Genomic DNA, 22,569 nt, shown 5'->3' with positions numbered 1-22,569 from the left:
CTCCAGCCAAGAACTACTCTGCCCCACTGTAATGCAACCCAATGCATGAGTAGAAAAGGCCTGCAGTGACAATTGTTTCAGATATATGTTTGTTCATATCACACAATCCTCTGAATGGAGTTTGTCTCATACCATTACTGGGATTCAGTGTGGTGACCTTTTCTTAGGTACTCAAAAGGATCACGGGCCTTCGCCGTACTCCGTGGTGAGTCAGACACTGAAGACTTATCGTACACATTCATTGGTTCGTGTCGGTTGTTTCCCCTGAGCAAGCTGCCAAATCAACCTTGAATTACAAGTCTTGGAAACAATCTGAACGTATTCTTAGACGGTGGCTTTCTTTCACCACAATTTGCTGGCTTGTTTGGTTGACACTGACGCCATAGCCAACTGATTTGGAGTGCGTCTGCAAGACCCTGTGAGGTCTAACTTAAAGAAGTGAGTTCCTGGAGAACCCTGACCCACCCTCCCGAGACATCCACGCGGCTTTCCGCTCAACAGCCGGACGGGATGTAACCCGTCAGGGCTCAGAACAAACAGACCATGCATATATGTCACAACTCTACATATAGCTCCTTCATTTCAGAATTCCTTATAATCACATTTCATTGCAAGGATGCGTATACAGGTTATGACGCTACAACCAAACCGCTCAATGTCTCAGGTATCTCTACTACGGATCCTTCTCATACTAACTTCATGGGAGCTACTTCGCGGGGAATACTCGGACCCAGTCGGTGAAATTACATGCAAAAACTGGGAATTTTCCGAGTTGCTCAATCCCTTGCTTATAACCAATCTACGAAGATCCGGAAGAAAGCACTTTACGAGCTCAGGCCGAGGGTGTCAGCTTTTAGGGCCCCCGTCACATGTTTTACACGAATTTGCCAAACGGGTGGGTGACGGTGTAGAGAAGACGGTTAAGGGGTGGCACAGCTTACTGTTAGTTCTCAGCCATCCTCGAGTTTTGGTTCATCACCTTCGAACTACAGTGTATGTTCTAGCCATCCGTGTTCTAGTTACAATACGTGTGAGGATCGGTTAGCAGTAGAATCTAGCAGACGAAGACCACTGATGATATAAAAGGTTGCACGTTGGCAGGTGCACTTGAATGTCCATTTTCCGCCAGCATTGTCGTACTATAATGAGGTGTCCATGACATTCGAAGTGAGATTGAAACAATTTAGAGAGTTGTGCATCGTGAGCTCAGAAATGGTGGCATGATGCAATCTGTTCGTGCCCAGAAGGCAGGGAGGATGACACTGGAATCTTAAGCAATCGCACCACCGGAGCTAACCGGTTCCTAGAGTAGGATATCAAGATCAATGAGCTGGTCACTATTAGTTTAATGATAGAAGAAGAATTTATCATCATCAATGACCCCTTTCCCATCGCTATAGATGTTCAGGTTATTGCCTGGAAATCACCAGAACCGAGTCGCAGTCGGAATGAATATTAAAATGCCTCGGTTGTCCGGAGGTCAAGATGATTTCTGAAAGGGAAACTGCCTTAAATGGCGAAATCAATGAGCCCGGCGAACAATCGTTAGAAGGGTTACTGATTCCATGACCATAAAATCTGCGGGACATGCCAGCTGCTGTCGTGCGCAAAGTTTTCCCATACAGATTGACCGTTAGTATCAACAAGGTCAATGCCATTTACGCTGTGGAACCCGAGCACATCAATTTGAAAAAAAAAAAAATAAATAAAAAAAAAATAAATAAATAAATAAATAAATAAATAAATAAATAAAAATAAAAATAAAAAACCTCCCAAAGTGGCCCTTTCAGGTCTGGTTTAGTAGCAAATAAGCACATACGACCACAGGGTGTGGAAAATAGGGCTTCCCGTCCGCTCAGCCGTACTCAAGCCACACGCCGGGAGGTTAGTAGTTGGGTGGGTGACCACCAGCGAATCCCTTCTGTTGTATGTTTTTCTCTTTTACTTCTTTTCTTTTTTTCTTTTTTAAAAAACATATCTCTTGCATTCACTTCATTTTTACCGTTGATCGTACATATATTTACCCATTTCTCTGAATCCAAATACACAATGCGACAATTGCTGCAGTCAACTTCATTGGGTATGGACTGCAAAAATCCGTCGGGTAAGGTCACGGCTACCGAGCATCCTTCATCACCTCCAAGTATAGCGCATTGCCAGGGGACCAATTGTGTGATGAAATAAACATTGCAGTCAACCCTCTGAGAAGGTATCCTTTTAGAAAAACATGCCCACAAGCATGCATCCTCAAGCTCAGCTTTCCAGATCTGAATACTCTTTCTACATCCTGATGGAGTATAGAAGGAGTTCTACAAGTATTGGCCACGCACGAGCAGCTGATACTCAGGAATAACAGCTTACTGTAGAATAACGTATTCAAGTAGTAGATCCAAGATGTCTACACCCACAGTAATCAGACACGTGGACCGGATTGATATTGGCTGCGTAATTTCAAGATAATATAGTTAATTAGAAATACAAAGAAAGCCTTCAGGACTAAGGCTAGAAGATAAATAGATAAATTGCAAGTATAAAGCTATACATCTCCACAGATTCTAAAATGGGGCTTTTAAATTAACAAAATACAAAGTCTAATCTGTAATTATTCTTACAACTTATATCTTAAATTTACTGCCATCCAAGACCTAGATACCACTGTGTCGGGCTCAGCGCACTCTGATGAAAAGAAAGAACTGCCCCGGACGGGATTTGGATATCCTCAGACTTCGAAGGAACTTCGCTCGGCGATAGTTCGATTAGCTATTGTTATGCCTACGCTGACTGTCTGGATTTACCTTTACCGGTAGATTATCTATATTGAGATTTATAGGACCATACAACGAATCTTTCATTTGGGCTTCATCTTTACCATTAGAATCTGGAAGAAGACTCAGAACACGGGATTCGTCATATCAAGTCCAGAGTATGATGTGATAAGAGTTTGAAGGATCACTTCAATGTCTCCCCACGCGGATGTAACAGCAGCCGCCACAGTATTTGCCTCGTAAAAGTGGTCCGCTACTCCAAATATTTACTCCGAATCTGTTCGCATACTCCCCAAATCCTTCTCCTGTTGGCAAGACCCAAGATATAGCCATAGCTTCTGCCCGTAGACTCACCCTCCTCCCTGCAAGCAAAAAGCAGCCTAGACGTTTTCTCTTCGATCTCCTGCGATTGGAAAACCGGGAGTTCAAGCACCTCCCACAGCCATGGATATGTATCGACTAACTTGGCTTCCCACATGGAGCGCGGAACCCAGGTAGTGTGCATGATTCGCGAGGCAGCCTTGAGAGCCAAAATCGATTCTGGGCGAGGGTGCTTGAAGATCTCGTGTCGCAGTTCATTCGAAAGACGACTGAAAATATCGTCTTTGTGGAGCTTCGTCTCATTATTAAGGTAGGTCTTCGTGTCTAACAAGCACTTGATGTTGTTGATCTCTGATTCAAGCTCCGGTATGTCAACTGGGTTTACTACCAGAATCTGGGTATATTAAACTTCTAACCCGCATTGTTTGCTCTCAGCATATTACTTACCTCCTGCCCTCGGAGAGTCTCCCACACCTGCTCTACGGGAGGGTCTGGTTCGCCATAGTCAAGTTGCAACCGGACGTACCGGCCACCGTTGGCCTGTTCGAAAACCCGATATAGCTTATTTTCCTGAATTCCATCTGGCTGTCTCAGGGAGATGCATCTCTTCAGAACCTCGTAGCAAACGGAGTGAAACGGAAACACATGTGGTTCGCCTATTTCGGCAAAGTCGTGATATCTATGAGAGGGTTAGCGGGTAAACTGGAAGAGGAGACGCAATGCATACGCAACCATGGGCACAACCTCGTTCTTCGGGTATGGGATGTTTATATCTGGCAAAACGATGTTACCATTGACGGGTAATTCTAGTGTCACGGAGGGCCACGTATTCAGAGCAACGTACGATTCCCAGCAACGACCTCAATCCCCCCCTAGCAGGACCTCCAGCTTCAGCAAACTATACTGCCGGCTTGAAAACTGTCAAAGGGATCGATTAGCTTACATAGTCAAAGTAGCGGCCAGGTCCCGTCAGAAACGACCTAGAGAACCAGGCCACTTAGTTTTGTAAGACGTTAACGGCGAGTCACTACGAACTTGTCACTTCCAGTAGCATTGGAATTCATTCCTAGGGCACGTAGTTTGTCGAGCCACTCGAGGTTGCAGTGCTCGAGGATGTCGAAACGATACGCCGTCTCGTCGGTTCCTTCGCAGTCCATGTCGACCTGGCTGGAAAATGGACCTCCGCAGATAGCGCAAAAAATCGCCCAGCCACCCATTTTGATCGCTGTGCGCGTATGATATAGTGTTGTGAGACAGAGGAAAGGATAGCACGTCTTATATGATTTGTAGTCAGTTGGAGATTGGTGCCTGGTGCCTGGCGCGTGTGCCCGGTGGTGAGAGTTGCCACCATGCCTAAGCGGGACTAACCTACACTTTATGCCAAGCCACGCTTGCCTTTGGCTTCTACGAGCGGTACTTTAGAATGATAGGATCGACAAGGAGAGACATAGCCGAAGCTCTACCATTAATGCTATGGGATGGCATGATTGGCGTTGTATGCTGCGTGTAGAGGCAAGTTTGTGTGTCAGGTCTTAGGAGGTGGCGATGGAATCAATATACATGGCCGTGACGCTAAGACACTGCAAATTGAACAGGAGTTATCACACGCCATGCACGAACTACGTGCAAGAAACTGATGAGTGCATTGCATTACTGCCAGTCGCTCAATGTCGCTGTAGACCTGATAATTAAAGTATCAAAACCCGCCTCAGTTAAAGCCGACGGACGGGGTTATCACTACATACTGCCGATGTTTTATTAGATCCTAAGGAACGACCAGTTACAGCGTCATTACAAAAAGCAGATCCCTGCGCAAGCTGCTTTCCTCAACTCTTCAGACTTGTTTCCTCTCCCCCAACAGCCCATTCGCTATATGATTTCCAAATATAATCGTGCTAGCATGTACTGTTCAATTGCGGATGCTGCAGAATGCAATGGGTGTACAGCCTTCAAGGAAGTTCTGTGCTTATATAGTAGCAGATGCCCCCCAGTGGATCATAGAGGCTGACCACACAGTATAGCTTCAGCAACGGCTGAAGACATTCCGCAGCCATTAGAGCTATATGTCAGATTTTATGCATAATTATCCGATAACTGGTTAAGGTAAATAATCTGGCGGCCTAGTAAGCCGAAATATCTCAGCCGCGCCATCGATGCTTCAACCCTTTAGCACAGACAAATAAGGCACCACCACATCCCTTCCCCCCTAGCTTCTTAATTATTAACCGAGTCATTAAGCATGCTATCTTACTAAGAGTAATATCAAAAGTAATATTTATATTAAGTATATAATCCAGGTCCACATACTCTGTATTTAAAGGTAAACATTACAAAGTAATTATAATTAATATGATTAAACATTGGAGTAATAAATTTCTAGATTATCCAACATATTAGATTACGATATCTTGTCTTTTGATTCATCTTTATTACCTGTGATTTTCAATAGTAACTCAGTATATCCAAAATCCTAGATTTGGAAAGAGACCTTCTCATTAAAATACGCAATTACTGTCAAATCTTATTATAATTATTATAATTGTTATAATATATGATTCAATGATTATAATATACCTGCTTGTCTAGGTTTCCTAATTTTTGAGAGCTTGTTTTATGCCCAGAAGCAGGGCTCACTGTTGACAGGAATTTCATAGCCAATGGAAAAAAGATTGATTGATGAAAGATTTATTGTTATAAATATTAAAGTTCTTTGATTCTGTGTACAGACAGTGCAGGTGTTATAATAATCTGAACCGTAATATTTAGTAATTTGTTCATGAAAATATTTGATATTTGTATCTGGGTAAGTAAAGCATGATAGACAAGGGTATACTTACTGCAGAAACCGAGGTAGATTATTTTATACTAGCCGATATATTGAAGAACAGAAGAGGAAAAAAGGCACATATCACAGACTCCAATAATAGTCACGAAGCCTATATCATGTTTCTTGCGGAATCATAATCTAGCTGGAAGCACATGTGTTTCTTACCCTCGGTAGGGCAGGTTAGCCCATCTAGGGTTTCCTAAAGCAACTAAGGAAGTTCCAGCTCAATAGCTTGGCTTCATCACTATCCTTGTGTCCAGATGGCAAACTAGGTATTTCTCATGCTCCTACGGACTGCATATTTACAAAGCCTTTCGCCTCCTCCACCTCGGAAGCCGGGACGGGGCGGAAAGCCGCCGCCAACATAGCCCTGATTAGGGTCCTCTGTTTCTTCCCCCGACGGAAGTAACGGTTTGCCATGAAGTGACAACATGAGGTATTTAGTCGGCGGTCTTTCAGATTGTCCTCCCGTTTTTCGTCGGTTTTCATTGCCTGGTTACAGACAACATGGTTTCCAAAGCACTGGCATGCCTTACGCTCGTGGTCGGGGTAATTGCAAACCCGGTTATGACATTGGTCGAGAGAAGCCCATCGAGCAACACATCATGCAACCGTGAATGTCTGGAAACGATGATCACGGAAGTCCTGAATTCAATGGTGGCGCACGACCCATTCAGACTTCCATTGGCAGAAGTTTACAAGGCAACCGAGAATGCGCACCCGGCAGCCCTCAACATGATGACTCTCTGGCGGACTGTCACGAAAGCCAGCTCACCGAGCCTACTGGCCATCGACATCTCACAAGGTCAGGCATACTTCACCGTACCTATTACTGAAGGAAACGCCACAATTCAAAATATCCTCTGGGGGCGCATCAAAGTATCCTCGCAATTAATCAGCGAGTTTGAGCTATTCGTCAATCGCGGTAAAGGCGAGGACGGATTCGCCTTCGATGTCGAGAATCTGGCCCAGAACTTCAAGCGCTGGCAGAGCCCGCCCACAAATCGAACGAAAGCAACCCGCGATCAGCTGGCGCGCATTGCTGCCTCGAGCTTTAACGCAAATGACAACTTTACGGTAGATATGGCCTCAGACTGCCAGTTCACTGAGATGGGCTGGGTGGTAAAGAATGCTGCATGTAACTGGATGTCAGACCGACCTACTGATTTGAATGCCCGGACTCTGGTCATCGATGAGGAACTGGGGATTGTCGTCACGGCAGGCGTGGTTCCGGGTAAGGTTTACCCCTACGCGACCTTCTCCGCATTTATCCCGGATTCGATGAAATCTTCGCAGGAGACGCAGGATACGTGGTATTCTATTCAAAGTTCTGAGGGTATATATATTTGGTCGAACCGATGGCGACCCTGGCGACCAGTTTCGATGTTTTCCAGTATTACAATGATCAGCTTCAGGGTGAGCAATTCTTGGTTTACCTCACTGGTCCGCGGAATGGAACTAGTTGGGCATGATGTTCATTTCAATTGTCAGCTGAGTGTTCGGGGGTCTTGATGTTCAAGCCATCTATGAGTCCTCTTTTCACTGAGACAATGTAGTATGTCATTTCTTCACTTTTGCGCCCTCTAGGTATTTATTACCAAGGGATTCCGTCAGTCCTATACATAGCAGGAATTTCTGTATCCTTTTTTCTGTTCCAATTAAGATCACAACGCTATAATGATATTGGTGATTTGTTCAATATACCGTAAATGAGATAACGAGTTCCCCGCCCGCGGAATAGTATATTGATACTGCTCTACATCCATACTAACAGCGCAAATAGGAGAGAATCCCGTACATGGGAGGATAATTTTATTGGCATAAGTAATTCGAATAAGGGAAAGTTGAACATAATAGATCCAATTTATTGCCATCTTTGACAGGAAGGAAGTAGAATTGTTCAAGCTGGAAGATAAAGACGGACCCGAAGAGTTGAGATAGTCTCCGATTCATAAGGGCACAACGATAAGTGCTACATATGACGAAGCTACCTCATAACCAAGCGGACGTCATATTCGGACCGGTAAGAAAGACATTCAACTGAAGGGCCTGAAGCTCATCGTTGTAGTACTGAACAACCTCCATGTTTTCACCGGTAGCTTCAGTAGGGGACAACAGGGATACGTTCCTTTGTCCCTTTACTGTATTTATCCAGACCTCCTGGGCGTCCTGCTGCGTGTGCATGGAATCAGGGATAAAGGTAGAAATATTACCGTAGTACGGATAGACTTTGCCCTGGACCATGCCGCTAGAAACGACGAATCCTAACTCCTCATCGATAACAAGATTGGCTCTTGCATCTGGATCATATGGCCTTGTTGAGTCCCAACTACACCCAAGCGGGTTGGTGGAGCCGTTCCCATAGGTCCCAGTATCGAAAACCTTCCATCCTACTTCGGTGAACTGACAGTTGTCACTCACAGTAGCCGTGAAATTGTCGGATGGGTTCCACAGCGCCTTTCCCAGAGCCTCTAATGTTTCTCGATTTGCTTTTTTTCTGTCCGGCTGGTAGTGACATGAGTGTCTGATAGTTGGCATAGAGCTCCTCGACTGAGAAAGCGAAGCCGTCGTCACCACGGGAGCGGTTGATAAATAGCTCCAGCTCAGTAATAAGCCAATCAACCACTTGGATTCGACCGCGGAGAATTGATCTGGATCTACTTCCTTCACTGATGGCTGAGATAAAGTACACTGAATTCTGCACGGTGTCGATCGCAAGCATGGCAGGCGCTTCAACCTCGGTGATAGTTCGCCACGCTGTCATCATGGCAGGTGAAGAAGGATGAGAGTTCTCGGTTGCTTTGTAAATAGTGGCTAGTGGTAGGATATCTGGGTCTTGGAGCCTGATAGACTCTAAGACCTGAAAGATAACGCTCGACAAGTGCCTCCGGGAGCTGCTGGTGTCCGTCACGTTGGACGCAGCAACCATAGGGAGCGCGAGGGCGAGAGTCATGATAGTAACAGGAAGACCTGCTGGAAAATGCATTTTGAGTTACTATTAAAAGATATCTGAAGCATTTGATAGACGTGAGATGGTAAACTCATGATCCGACGACTATATATCTTGTGTTAATTACCCATGTTGCTCGTCATTGTACCGGAGCATCCCCACTTGGATCATTACAGCTAAAGTGAGGTCTCTACGTTAGGTAACAAAATAAGGATTCGTGTGGATTCCTCTGGAGATGCTCGATATGCACTCCACAATAGGTGTTCATCTTCACCGGAATGCCCTATGATGTAGCAAAGCTTCCAGCTGGAACGCACAGGGCACCGGGGGTCCCCCACATTTCCGATATTCTTTGCAATGGCACTTAGCAAGTTAGCATTGATACAGTAAAATGCGGGGTATGGGGAAATATGACCCACTGAGCCCCGCCGGCGATGGGGAAAATACACTCTCGAAGCTCAAACCTCTCATCTGTGGCTTAATGTTCGAGCACCATCGGTGACGAATCTGACATACAGCTTTCCGCCATCACGCCTCATGTTCACTATGTTCACACGAAGAATAGGCCTGTATAGCCTAAGCTAGTCTTCAGTTTTTACAGGACTCCTTGTTCCACCCTTACCTCCTGTGTTGTCTTTTTGGTGGGCGGTCTCAAATGATTAGGTTGGACCCGTTCACCGGACACCCAGGAAAACCTCCATCTGTGCTTACAGAGGGACCCAATGAAGTTTCGCCTTTTCATGCAATCTTAGGATCTATACTAAAATGCCACTGGAGTAGGTATTTGGACTATCGCTGGCGGGATCCGGGGTTGGTCAAACAAAGTAGACTGACCCACAAATCCGCCGTGGTACTTGACTCTAGCTCAGTCCCATGTGTCCAATCGGAGATAGCAATCCCGCTTACTCTGTTATATCTACTCTTAATTCAATTAAAAGAAAGCTTCCTCGCATCACTCGGTCCAGAGCCCGGGTGGTGGGTGGACTACCGGTCTGTGTGCGGGCCAGGCTCTCTCCGGAATGCCGGTTAGTACTACACGACATGCTGGCCGAGTTTACGGGCTTCACGTGGACAATCACCCCTAACCACGACCGGAGGAGAAAATGACAATTAGTCAATGTAGATTGCTTATTATAATAGCCTAATTCACAGATTGCCCTGCAGAGAGTAGCTTCTCGATATCGTCGCCATGGATTCTGCTACCACCGACACCCACACTCACAAGCTGGGCACCTTACGCCTCCGTCACCATGAGACGAATGAGGTCATTCTCATTCCGAGTCCTACTGCGGATCCCAACGACCCCTTAAACTGGTCAAGAAAACATCGATATTTCCTGGCTGTTGTTGCTTGTTTGGCCGTGTTCTTTTGCAATTTCCTGGCGGCTGGGCCTTCAGTGGCCATCTCGGAAACGACTATTGACTTTCTCGGCCCAATGGGACCCAACTTCTCCAGTCATGTGTCTTAAGTCTCCTACTTCTTTACTTCCGCTGCTCTCTGCCAGGGCGTTGGGATGCTATTCTGGATGCCGCTTATCGTAAAGTATGGTCGGCGACCAATTTACGTCCTCTCATTCCTGGCGTATTTTGGGACGGCGTTATGGTGTGGCTTTGCGCAATCATACGCTGTCGAGCTGACTGGTCGAATCGTTCTGGGCCTGACCGCAGGTACTGGGGAGTGCCTTGGGCCACTTACTATCGCAGACATCTTCTTCGTTCATGAGCGAGGAACTGTCATGGCGATATACACTGCGGCCCTGTCCATGGGGGTTGCAGGTGGTATCATCATTGATGGTCTTATCACTATTCACTATCACTGGCGGGTTATCTACTATGTCGCGACAGCACTTCTGGGAGCAGTATTGATTTTAGTGATTTTTACTTTTCCAGAGACGACTTACGACCGGAGTGCCGCCGTCTATCCTTTCGCAATCAATGTCGATGCTGAAAAGACCTACGCAGAAGCGGAAGTTGTGGAGAATGCCGGGATAAACAGAAGAAACCCCCCACTTAAGGAGAGCTACATCAGTTCGATAAAATTATTTCACGGCATATACACCAAAGAGACGCTATTTGGGGTCTTCCTTAGGCCGGTCGTCTTGATCATTCTTCCGCCAGTGCTCTGGTCTACTCTGGTCTCTTCCGTCACTGTTGGCTTCCTTGTTGCAATTACCTCCAATTATTCCACGGCATTTTCGACTTACTATGGCTTCGAAGCATGGCAATCCGGTCTTTGCTTTGTTTCGCCCCTTATTGGATCCTTAATCGGCATTGTCTGCGGTGGCCATCTGTCTGACTGGACTGCTGATTGGTTTACTCGTCGAAATGGCGGAATTCGAGAACCTGAAATGCGGCTTCCAGCTATTGCCATTGGTGGTATCTGCGCGCCCGTTTCTTTAATTCTATATGGAGTTGGCATCCAAAATGAGTGCCATTGGATGGTGCCAGTCCTTGGACTTGGCCTTCTGAATTTTGCAATAGTGCAGGCCACAAATGTCTCCATGGTGTACTGCATTGACTGCTACAGGCCAGCTGTTGGAGAGGTCAGCGTATCCATCCTGGCATTCAAAGGTAAGCAAGCCCCCCCTCAGCATCTAGGTCCATGTAAGCCAGAACCATTACTGATGATAATAGCTGGGTTCGGCTTTCTACTCTCGTTCTACACAAACCCCTGGATAGATCAGGATGGCTACGCGATTGCTTTTGGAGAGATGGCAGCGATATCCGGTATCATTATCTTGCTCGTCATTCCTTTCTATTTCTGGGGAAAGCAGATTCGTCGCAGTACCTGGCAGTGGTCGATAATGCGCAAATATGGTCACTGGAGCTCTGATCGCGAGGTTGGCGAGTAGTTGGCGTGATTGTAGTCGGATCATAAATTTACTGTGTCTACTGTGTTTGGTAGTCTGATAAATTGCAGACATAACATCGTGTGTTGGTCATCAAATCCACCTAAAGCGAGCATCTGGTGGGACATACTAAAGTCTTGATCACCCCAAGAAATAGAGGCAGTCTTTGTTATTTACAGATATAAACCTTGATACTATCATATGTTAAGACATAAGTCATCCCTGCTGCTTTGTAGGCGACGGTATATCGTTTTGGTCTACTTTGTTTTGACCTCATACATAATACATAAATGATCTCTTAGGATTGCTCTTCTCAACGGCTTCTCAAGTCCAATGTTGCGTTTTCGAACCACGTTAGGAAAGAAAAAATAAAAGAAAAAAAAATCTAAAAGATATATAATATAATAAAATAGATACAAAGGAGTACGCAAATTAGATCGAAATCGGCTAATGCCTAATTAATCTTGGGTTCTCATAATACACCTAAGAAAGGAAGGAAAGTGATAGAGACAGTCCAAGTGGACTTGTTTCACACCGCTGCACGATCGGCCTGCCGCCCGGCTTTCCGTTCTTTGACTTACTCGGCTTACTGTCTCCCCCCTCCAAGCATCGGGCCCATCTTGTCGACCACATCGGATTTACTGACCGTAATATTTTCGGAAGTTCCCCGCCGGCACCAGATGCTAAGAAATGTCCTGCGAAGCGGTAAATCCTGCCGGGAGCAGAGGGCACAGTAAAGAACCGTAGCCGTCTACGATTTATATGAGAATAGATTTCAAAAATTGTGTTATGCCACTTCGGAGTTACTCAGATAACCCGTTCACTATGGCCAGATCAATCCTCTATTTGATGCTCTTTGCATCACTTGTCCTGGCATCTATTATCATTGAGGATCCAAGCAATATAGTTCCCCCTGAAGGCTGGGCAGACGATAACGCATATGTTTTCGACTGACATACGACCGGAGAAGCTTACCAAACCATTCCTGTCATTGGTCCCTATACCTATAATCAGCAAACAGGGGCTATTGATCATCGGTCACTAGAAACTACAGCAAATGACACAAGTGTTGTGGTCATAGCGAATCGGTCCGACGTCACTATCACCCACAGCACTATCACCAAGTTCGGCTATTCTTCTGCTCTCAATCAAGCGAGCTTCTATGGTAACGCTCTCCAGCGCCCCTTGGATTTTCTGAACTTTTCTTGATTAACTCTTGCAGGAGTGAATGCAGCTGTCAACAATGCGAATCATTCGACACTGCGACTCTCCAATGTAAACGTTACTACGCATAATGGAGCAGCAAACGTCTACACATACGGCACTGGAAGCGTAACCTATGCCGACAACACATGGCTCTATAGTTCCGGCCCTGTCTCCCATGGCTTTTACGCAGCAGGAAATGGCACCATTTATGCCAAAGACGTCCAGGTGTATTCCGGGGGAACTAGGTGCTCAGCTTTCAGCGGAGACTACCCAGCTGGGTATATACACGCCGAAAACGCAGTCGTCCATACTGATGGAGTTGGTTCCGCTATCTGCTTTCTACAGGGTCTGTGCAACATGACAAATGTTGTCGGTTACGCTGCCAAATCTCCTGCCATGATCAGTGACGGTGCATTATCCGATGTTATGGGCATCTGGAAAAACTCTGATCTAACAGCTGGTCTGTTAGGTGGTATTGTCATGATATCTGACTCGACTATCAGGAATGGCACCACTGTTGTTCTCGACAACACTCGATTGACTGTCCTCGGTGAAGGGAATCCAGGGCTATGGTTTGGAAATATCATCGCAACTGTCGATCTCATCGCAGCGAGCATTAATACCTCTTCGGGTATCCTCGCTGTTTCAAACTACTCCTTTCTGACTCAGGATTTTGACTACTATGCCGGCTATGAAGAAAACAACAACCTATCCCCTGCACAGGCAACTATCAATGTTAAGGATTCTACGCTATCGGGAACACTTGTTGCATACAACGAATCGTCAATCAGCTTCAATCTTCAGAGTTTCTCGCATTGGACTGGCATGGCAAAGGTGGGATTAGGAGCCGCCTACTTGTCCGTGTCATTGGACAACACATCGACATGGACATTGACGGGGGACTCAGTCCTTCAAAGCTTCGCTAACTCCAATAGTACGCTCGCAAATGTTTTCAGTAATGGTTTCAATATCCTGTATGACTCGGATTCATTGGTAAATGCTGCTTGGAAGGGAGAGACCTACGAACTTCAAGGTGGAGGGAAACTTCGACCGTCATGATCAAGTGGGCAGGTGTGAATACTATTTAGTCTGATGTAATGGAATCATATGTTTCCCAAATATAGCTATTCGTAACTCCTGATGCGCTTTTTTCACACCTTCCTATCTGCGTAATCCTAAGATTTTACTCAAAACCGCCGCAAGGGTCTCCGAGTGTCCTTCACAAGATGCCTTGCCGCGCCAAGCGATTAACCCGTCAGGTCGAACCAGTATAGCCTCTCCATCATCCATACTGCATAACCTTCTGAAGCGACCGTCTGGGTCGGCGATTAGGTTGGAGGTCTGCGAGAGTTCAAACGCATCAACGGTTACAGCCTGCGCGGCAGCTGCCGGAAGCCACGGTGATGAAGAGTCCGCGGTTAGCAAGATAAAATGGACGCGGACGAGGTCAAGGGATGATATAGCTTTGTCATTTCTCGTACGATCAATAAGATTGATATGGGGAAGACGTGAGCCAGTCACAGGATTGGGTTTGTGAGGATTATCCCACGCCTTAGGAGTTCCCTTATCCTTCCCGTTGCCGAAGTCAAAAGCTCCAGTCCGGTAGCAATACCCCACTTCACATACTTCATCTGGGAGTTCTTCATCGTGCACAACAGCTTTGTCCTCCAGGACTCTGTTGACAAGACGGGAGAATGCCTGCTGCATCGTGCTTTCTGCAGCGGGTTGGCGCTCTATGGTGTATGTTTTCAACAGCGAAGCGTCGGCCAGCCCTTTGAGCACATACGCGAGCTTCCACGCAAGATTATATGCGTCCTGTATGCCCGTGTTCCCACCCATCCCTCCTGTCGGAGGCATAATGTGAGCTGCATCTCCGGCAAGAAACACACGCCCCCTTTGGCTCGCGTATTGAGTGCAATTGAGAGCAGCTACACTCCAGTAAGAAACAAAGTCGATGTCGAGGGAGATATCTTCCTGTATTCCGGATGCCGCAAAAACGGCATCTCTCGCATCCTGCTCTGTGACGGAGTCCGGCTCGAAGTCGTGTCTATCATGCAGACGAGACACGATCAAAAAGCCACGCTTGCCTCCATCTTCCAGACGAAATCCTCCACTAACGTCCTTATTGACCACATATGTCACTCCATGCACTGCCCGGGAACCCAAGTAAGGAGTTAGATCTGCCCTGAAGTTGATAGAGATATTGTTGCTGAATGTTCCTGGCCCTATCCACTCGATGCCTTCCTTGCGACGTGTCGGGCTACGATTTCCATCACACGCGACCAAGTACTGAGTCTTGTACTTGGAATATTTCCCTGTGGTGAGGTTCTGCACAACCACAATCACACTGTCGTCATGCTCATCGTAATGCACGACCCTAGTCGAGAAAACTTGTTTCGCGCCGAATCTATGGGCTTCTCTCCGGAGTAAAGGCTCGAACATGTTCTGCGTTAGCCATACTCGCTTGCAAGGCGTGATCTTGGCTGTCTGTTCCGGATCTGCCTCCTGCATTTTGGCGATGACCTTCCCGCCAATCAACCGCTCCACCAGAAGCATCCCTGCATCCAGATCAAAATTGGATTTGCTGGCGCGAAGCATATCCTCCTCTAGTCCAAGTTGTCGGAAGATTTCCATTGTACGGAGGAGGAAGAGGGCCGCGCGAGGGTGCGTGGCCGTTGAGGGATGTCGGTCGAAGGCCACCGATTCTATACTTTGAGCGAGTTAGATAGATAGTAGAAGAAAGAAGACAGTTCCATTAAAAGGAGGAGGCATACCCCCAATATCCCAGTAGAATTCCTAGTGCCATTCCTACCATGCTCGATCCAATAATAACGACCGGCCATTCTTCCTCTTCTAGGGGAATTCCTGAATGATCAAAATCGGAAAAGTCGAACTCTGTTCTTCGTGGTCCCCGAAGGACTGTTTCATCGGTTTGGGTGAACTTAGGATTCATTGTCAGTGTTTGTGCAATCATGTGTCGAAATCCGTGAATGTTGTCCAATAGTTTCATTTGATGAGTGTTAATACGTCGACCGAGGGTTTATATTTCCGGCTGGATTGTATTCGGTTGTTCAATCAACACGCATTTTGCTTTACGTCCGTGGAGCCGAAACGGGAACTCTGAGAGAGCAATGACGCTCGATATGGCTGAGAAGATGGTGTGCATCGCGGCCGGCATGCCGTCGACTTCCGGAATGCCGTTGATTTTGGAGCCGAGCAGAGCAGGCAGCCGAAAGGAAAACTGCATATCCTCCCGCACGATCGATTACGGGATTTTTTTTCAATTGACTCGGCCAATTTTTATCAAACAGAGCATTAGCCTTCCCCGTGCAAGATGTCTCTAACTCCCAAGATCTACGGATCAGTATCCTCGACTTGTACCCAGCGGGTTCTCATAGTCCTGGAGGAGCTAGGAATCGACTATGAACTCATCTCAATTGACATGCGTGCCGGTGAGCATAAGGTATGGCTTTGAACCAGCTTACCAGCTTGCTGTAATGATTCTGATTACTGAAAGAGCCCCTCGTATCTATCTGAGCACAACCCGTTCGGATACATCCCAGCATACCAAGACACAAACGTTAAGATCTTCGAATCACGCGCTATCTGTCACTATCTCGCAGTCAAACACGGCGGACATCTGATACCGCCGTCTAATTCTGTACAGATCGCCGAGTTCCAACAGGCGGCGAGTGTTGAGTACTCGTACTTTGATCCACCGGTGAAGCAGTTGGCCTATGAGAGTCTGTTTAAAAGGTTGGTTGATTGGTTGAGTCCGTTTGATTGATATGTTAGTTCTAATTCAGAGTCAAAAGTATGATGGGCCACGGCGAGCCCGACGCCAGTTTAGTGTCTCTCTACAAGGATCAGATACGGAAGTGTCTCGATTACTACGAAGGCATCTTGGAAAAACAGGATTATCTGGGAGGAACGGTATGATGATAACCATATAAGCGCATTGTAAAGCCGCTAATAATATCGGCTAGACATTTTCCCTGGTGGATGTTTATTATATGCCGTGGACTGCTTTCATGGATGAAATTGGATTGTGGGCTGAGCTAGAGTCAAGAAAGTACTTGCGGGCTTGGTGGGAGAGAGTCGAGTCGCGTCCTTCGTGGAGAAGGGTTTCAGGTAGATCATGAATCTACACCTGTATTTTAGACTAGAATTAGTCATATAATCAAACATTGACTGGGTGTGCGTTATAGTGGCCGAGATAATTCTTTGCATGAAATTCGGACGTTTTATGTGCATGTCGTTGTAGACCAATGTACTATTCAGATAATTACACCCTTTGAACACGAAAGGCCACTTGTTAAGCATGATGACAAATGGCCTTGGTGTTGGGTGTTCCACGAAAAAGGGGCCTACATATAGATGATTATCAGGTCAGAAACGATTAGTATAGAGAACTAGTTTGGGCCTCGACCTCAAAGATTTGAGATCCTCACTTAAAGTGGGGCCGATCATCTCGATCAGAACCTTTTTAGTCTCTCCGAACGAGCACCGGCATGCCGGGAGAGCGCTACGGTGGATCAACTATGTAACCCACATTTCAAAGCTGAGCCACAACTTAAATAAATCATCATCCGAAGTAAAGACACTGTCGCTTGTGCGAAGGTTTCCACATCAGGCCTACTTCTATCCATCCAGACATATCCCCATCAAGATGAAACCCTACTCGGTTCTCCATTTCATCGGGGCGGCCATGGCCGCAATCACCATCAGAGACCCTGGGGACATTATACCTGCGTTCCAATGGAAATCTGACAACGCCATTCTTGCCGATTACAACGTAAGCACCGAGACAGTGCAAAGAATTGCCCAAGTTGGCCCCTACATGGTGCGTGGGCAGGAAAATCGATTTAACCATACTACGCTGGCTGTCAGCGGCAACGACACAAGCGTCCTGGTCGCGACAGAGCACGCCAATGTGTATGTCGACCATACGGAGGTTGTGAAATTTGGCTATTCCAGCAACCTCATCCAGGCCAGCTTTTATGGCGTAAACTCAGCCGTGCTCGTCGCAAACAACAGCCAGCTGCGTTTGACGGACGTGAACATCACAACACACAATGGTGCGGCAAATGTTTACGCCTACGGCACCGACTCCGTGGCCTATATTGATAACGCCTGGCTGTATAGTTCGGGGCCAACAGCGCATGGGTTGTATGCTGCCGGCAATGGAACAATCCGGGCGAGAAATGTGCACCATTTTAGTGGTGGGAACCGCTGCTCTTCGTTTTCCGGGGATACTCCAGCTGGATACCTCTATGTAGAGGACTCGATCGCTCATACTACCGGAATTGGATCGGCTATTGTCTTTGCAGTCAAACATGCGAACCTAACCAATGTAGTCGGGTATGCCGAGCAGTCGCCCGCCTTCTTCACTATCGGTGAAGGCCATGCCGTTGCTACGGACTGCGACCTCACTGCTGGACTTTTGGGTGGGGCAGTCATATTTAGCATCTCCAAGGATACCCAGGCATATCCATTTCAGTTTACTCTGGAGAACACGAGATTGAAGGTTCTAGGCGATGCACCGGGACTCTGGTACGGAACGGTCTATGCCGACAGCTACATCCGCAACAGTCAGATTATCACCGAGTCAGGAATACTTGCCGTGGCTAATTTTTCAACGATCACTGAGGCTTTTAACTTCTATTCTGACTATGCAACTTCCGGGGATATAGTCGCTACCGCTGATAGTCGCATTTACGTCGAAGAGAGTACTCTGGAAGGCGATCTAGTTGCATACAATGGAAGCACACTGGAATTCTCCCTTGAACGACATTCACATTGGAGTGGGCGAGCTTATGTCGGATATGGAGAAGCGGAGCTGGCCGTGTACCTCGATAAGACAAGCAGTTGGAATCTTACAGGGAATACTGCGCTAAAGAACTTTACCAACGCAGACATGTCCTTTGGCAATGTCAACAGCAACGGTTTCTCCGTCACATATGACGCTGATGCTCCCGCAAACAAGCCGCTGGCAAGACGGACTTTTAATCTCACTGGGGGAGGAACTGTCTCGCCAGCCTAGTTTGTATGAAAACCGTTGGAACCCTCATGTTGATGGATGATAAATTCACTAGTTCCTGAACGGATGCAAATATTGGCAACATACGTGTCTAGTCCCAGTGAGGGGGTGGCGGCGATGGAAGAAATAGTTATCTACGAGCAAGTGCAACACACACATATATATATTCAGTCAAATTCATTTGTGCTGCACGTTTATCGGAAATATATGCACGGAAACGCTACCTGCCGCCAGGTCAGTAGCGTACAGTAGCCCAGCAACTAGTCTAATGCCGGGAAGTTGTTGCTCCCATCTCCACATATCCGATGAGGGGCAAGAGTGCATGGTTCATCTCCTTGACTTGTCGAGAAAATTGTTGTCACATGTTTCAAGGCCTTCGCCTGTAGTGATTTATGTCATTAGAGAGGGAGGTTCACTAATCGACAATACCAATCACAATTGGTTGTGACATCTCTGTTCTGGGCCTAAGGTAACGTGTGATGGGTGCTTGGATGACGGTTAATGACTCCTCCGGCGGATACACTCGAGCAACTACGTATTCGGTATATCGTTCCTGGGCAATCAAGCCGTGCGCTAGCGTGGTGGTCAACACTAAAATGTGTTTTTCGTGAAGGCCACGTACCGCCATGCAGAACCCCGCAATCTTACCCAATTTGAAGCTTTCCCCGGACTATCCTCAAAAGATAATAAGTGATAGTACTACTTCCGACCCCACTCCCCCAGCAATTGTCTAGCTCTAATGTTCCACTCTTCAGAATCTGTCTCCAGGACTAGAATGAACAGATCACCTAGAGCCCGCCGTCGGGGCCCGCGTGCTTCACAAGCCTGTGAGGCCTGTGCAACTGCCAAAGCTCGATGCGATAATAACGAGATTTGCCAGCGATGCCACCAGCGACAGATGTCTTGTGTTCGACCCTGGCCTCTAGCAGAAGATGAAACCCAAGTTCCTGGGAATGCTGTTTACCCCCAAGCAGATCATACCGCACATTCCGGCGTTTCACATCAGACGCCCATTCGGGCACCGGATGCCAATATAACGCCAGACTTGCCTAGGGCGGGGTCCGACTCAGGTACGATCAGTATTCGCTCTCTGGGAGTACAGCTTGTCTTTTGAGATGTCCTCTAATCATTGGGTTAGCGATGGGCACCCTTGATGGCATAGACGATCTAGCAGAACTTATGGTCGAGGGATCACCACAGAACAGACAGATTCTACAGAATTCGTCTAATATTCTTCGCATGGCTTCCCATATCGTCGGAGCGGCAGGTTTAGATTTATCATCCATTACATCTGATGTTCCCTTCTCCCACACATTCAAAGGCCAGAGTAATTCCCCGAAGGTGCTAGAGGCCTATGAAAACACAGTAGGGCGATGGGATCCAGACCCAGAGTATCACCGTGCTGCCGAGGAAGGCAATCTGTTTCTCGATCCAGAATCCAGCTGTATAGAAAATCACCTAGCATATCCTTCCGCTCGCATGTCTGACGATACAGTCTCGTCCGATACACGCGATCGGATCTTGGCCATGATACTGCACACCTGTGAGCCAGCGAATATGATCAAAGTGGTCTCCGCCTTTCCAGCAGCGAATGTGCTTGATCGACTCCTACATCGCTTTTATGCGACTCATACAACTGACGATGACAGCTGGATTCATATTCCGACTCTACGCTCAAGTGAGATGCCGACAGAGCTTCTGGGCGCTTGTATCACGTCGGCAGCTATGAGATCGTCCAGTGCGGCTGTTCGCCGGTTCGGAACTGCCCTACACGGTGTCCTCCATCCATATTTATTCCAGATTGTAAGACTGGCAGCTTTCCAGCTTCACATGCATAGGGGAAATAACCAAGGGCGATAGTTCGAGAAACGAATAGCACAAACCCGCTGCTTGCAGCAAATCCAGGCGCTTGCTCTGTATGTCCAGACAGGGCTATGGAGTGGCAATAAACGCAGGATGGAAATTGCCGCAGCTATTGTAGGATCGGCTGTCACCGTGAGCCTATGAGCCCCAGTATTCAACTGTATGCCTTCTAACGCGCATGGAGATGCTCCGAAGTGGCCGTCGCTACCGTGCTTCGACCTATACTAGTGTGATCCCAGATCCGGCAGACACTGACGATGTACTCGAGAGCAAATGGCATCATTGGGTTGAGCAGGAATCCTGGAAAAGGTGAGTTCCCATTATCATGTCATAGTGTCCAGTCAGACTAAAGTGTGGATGTACCGGCTAGATTGGTGTTCCACATGCATATTCATTGCTCGCAAGAGTCCTTGGTAACTGGGAGTAGAACTCCTGTCTCCTACGCCGAGCTCTGTCTTTCATTTCCCCAAAGCGGGAAGCTTTGGGCAGCGAAGACCGCAGCACAATGGCTCAGAACATATATCCAGATGCAGAGTTTCGAGAAGACATTTCAACAGGCGGGCCTTCGGGAGTATCTCGCCAACCCGTCTCTCCTGCAGACCATTTCACCACTTTACGATTCCAATTTAGCACGCTCGATCGTCCTTCATGCCGTCGGCTCCATGGTCAAAGATCACCTCCAGTCGAAAGGACTTCTGCTTCCAGGAATCTTGGATACACCTGGAGACTTCCTCCTTGCAGATGAGAGCTTCCAAAACCGGGTAGCTCAGCTCCTGAACAGCATCCGCATACTCCACGACGACAGCCAGCCAGGTGATCATCACAGCAGCCAATTAACAGCCGAATTGATCTCCATGCATTCTCTGACACCCTTTGAGCAAATCGAAATAATTGCTGGCCGCGAAGGACCCGAAGAAGCCGAAGCTGTATTGCCACTCTTGGAACGATGGTGCCAAAGCAGTCAGGCACGGAAGGCAGTATGGCATGCAAGCCAATTTATTCGGTATCTACACCATCTCAATGCCCAGAGCTTCACAGAGTTCTTTGCGGTCGGAGCTTACCAAGCTAGTCTGTGTCTATTTATATATGGGACTATGGCCCAAATGCCCTCTTCGAGCAACCTCTCTAGTGGTCTAGGGTCGGGAGGCAATTTCCAAATTGACGGACCAGACTCCCCTGTAATACAAAGATGGATAATTTTGGGGTCTGGGACCCCCATGTTGGGAAGCGTGACCTCGGCCTCCACTTTCTATGGTGGTATGCCGCTGGGTGCCACCAGGTCTATTCTTCTTCGAGTTCGTGACCTTCTGTATGTCAAGGCATCAGAGAAAAACCTGTTGCCACTAGTTACTGGTATCTGTGACCTTCTTTGTGCCTTGAGCATTACAAAACAGAGAGAGCCCCGGTGCCTCTATTGATGGCGGACCGACATATCGACTAATATCTGAAGGGAACGAGACAGTGCACAAGAGGCAGACATATTATTGTCTACAGAAGAGTCACTCTTGGGCTTCCAAATTCATTATAGGAATTGGGTCATTGAAAACGTTCTTGGTGTGTACGTCTATATGAGAAAGGGCAACATAAAAGACCTGACCCGTTGTTCGGCCCTGGTAGTCATATGTATAGCCTAACAATTGAATGATTACTTAGGTAGTGAAATTAAGACAATGAGCACATACAACCATAGGACTATATATTAGATTCCAGTCATTGAATATACTCTTATTATCCCCTGCTTTGCTATTA

At 47.1% G+C, this 22,569-nt stretch overlaps 9 protein-coding genes across 9 annotated transcripts; 6 read left to right on the top strand and 3 right to left on the bottom strand.

The window, feature by feature from the left end:
• Nucleotides 1-2,800: 2,800 nt before the first annotated feature.
• On the bottom strand, nucleotides 2,801-4,243 carry BO85DRAFT_514046 (F-box domain protein; the record flags this gene model as incomplete). Its single annotated transcript, XM_025664733.1, has 7 exons — nucleotides 2,801-3,001; nucleotides 3,055-3,480; nucleotides 3,534-3,765; nucleotides 3,814-3,859; nucleotides 3,931-3,958; nucleotides 4,030-4,066; nucleotides 4,122-4,243. The coding sequence occupies 7 exons, from the start codon at nucleotides 4,241-4,243 to the stop codon at nucleotides 2,891-2,893; spliced, it is 1,002 nt and encodes a 333-aa protein (XP_025515273.1). The 3' UTR covers nucleotides 2,801-2,890.
• A 2,177-nt stretch (nucleotides 4,244-6,420) lies between these two features.
• Nucleotides 6,421-7,385, top strand: BO85DRAFT_488095 (uncharacterized protein; the record flags this gene model as incomplete). Its single annotated transcript, XM_025663506.1, has 2 exons — nucleotides 6,421-7,226; nucleotides 7,292-7,385. The coding sequence occupies 2 exons, from the start codon at nucleotides 6,421-6,423 to the stop codon at nucleotides 7,383-7,385; spliced, it is 900 nt and encodes a 299-aa protein (XP_025515272.1).
• Nucleotides 7,386-7,905: 520 nt separating this feature from the next.
• On the bottom strand, nucleotides 7,906-8,899 carry BO85DRAFT_488094 (uncharacterized protein; the record flags this gene model as incomplete). The annotated part of the gene is made up of 2 exons (XM_025663505.1): nucleotides 7,906-8,316; nucleotides 8,366-8,899. 2 exons carry the CDS (start codon nucleotides 8,897-8,899, stop codon nucleotides 7,906-7,908), a joined length of 945 nt encoding a protein of 314 aa, XP_025515271.1.
• Nucleotides 8,900-10,052: 1,153 nt separating this feature from the next.
• Nucleotides 10,053-11,714, top strand: BO85DRAFT_438476 (MFS transporter; the record flags this gene model as incomplete). Its single annotated transcript, XM_025658673.1, has 3 exons — nucleotides 10,053-10,322; nucleotides 10,368-11,433; nucleotides 11,497-11,714. 3 exons carry the CDS (start codon nucleotides 10,053-10,055, stop codon nucleotides 11,712-11,714), a joined length of 1,554 nt encoding a protein of 517 aa, XP_025515270.1.
• An 822-nt stretch (nucleotides 11,715-12,536) lies between these two features.
• Nucleotides 12,537-13,976, top strand: BO85DRAFT_459430 (uncharacterized protein; the record flags this gene model as incomplete). The annotated part of the gene is made up of 3 exons (XM_025661656.1): nucleotides 12,537-12,653; nucleotides 12,726-12,876; nucleotides 12,934-13,976. The coding sequence occupies 3 exons, from the start codon at nucleotides 12,537-12,539 to the stop codon at nucleotides 13,974-13,976; spliced, it is 1,311 nt and encodes a 436-aa protein (XP_025515269.1).
• A 102-nt stretch (nucleotides 13,977-14,078) lies between these two features.
• On the bottom strand, nucleotides 14,079-15,870 carry BO85DRAFT_372264 (uncharacterized protein; the record flags this gene model as incomplete). Its single annotated transcript, XM_025656035.1, has 2 exons — nucleotides 14,079-15,627; nucleotides 15,692-15,870. The coding sequence occupies 2 exons, from the start codon at nucleotides 15,868-15,870 to the stop codon at nucleotides 14,079-14,081; spliced, it is 1,728 nt and encodes a 575-aa protein (XP_025515268.1).
• Nucleotides 15,871-16,251: 381 nt separating this feature from the next.
• Nucleotides 16,252-16,856, top strand: BO85DRAFT_488091 (glutathione S-transferase family protein; the record flags this gene model as incomplete). Its single annotated transcript, XM_025663504.1, has 3 exons — nucleotides 16,252-16,380; nucleotides 16,435-16,673; nucleotides 16,733-16,856. 3 exons carry the CDS (start codon nucleotides 16,252-16,254, stop codon nucleotides 16,854-16,856), a joined length of 492 nt encoding a protein of 163 aa, XP_025515267.1.
• Nucleotides 16,857-17,586: 730 nt separating this feature from the next.
• BO85DRAFT_514044 (uncharacterized protein) lies at nucleotides 17,587-18,960 on the top strand (the record flags this gene model as incomplete). The annotated part of the gene is made up of 1 exon (XM_025664732.1): nucleotides 17,587-18,960. The coding sequence occupies one exon, from the start codon at nucleotides 17,587-17,589 to the stop codon at nucleotides 18,958-18,960; it is 1,374 nt and encodes a 457-aa protein (XP_025515266.1).
• Nucleotides 18,961-20,097: 1,137 nt separating this feature from the next.
• Nucleotides 20,098-22,477, top strand: BO85DRAFT_438472 (uncharacterized protein; the record flags this gene model as incomplete). The annotated part of the gene is made up of 6 exons (XM_025658672.1): nucleotides 20,098-20,760; nucleotides 20,854-20,952; nucleotides 21,005-21,129; nucleotides 21,191-22,129; nucleotides 22,349-22,378; nucleotides 22,474-22,477. 6 exons carry the CDS (start codon nucleotides 20,098-20,100, stop codon nucleotides 22,475-22,477), a joined length of 1,860 nt encoding a protein of 619 aa, XP_025515265.1.
• Nucleotides 22,478-22,569: the final 92 nt, after the last annotated feature.

This window comes from Aspergillus piperis (assembly GCF_003184755.1).
Source record: "Aspergillus piperis CBS 112811 unplaced genomic scaffold BO85scaffold_9, whole genome shotgun sequence".
Lineage (NCBI taxonomy): Eukaryota > Fungi > Ascomycota > Eurotiomycetes > Eurotiales > Aspergillaceae > Aspergillus > Aspergillus piperis.
This window is presented reverse-complemented; position numbering and strand designations above follow the sequence as displayed.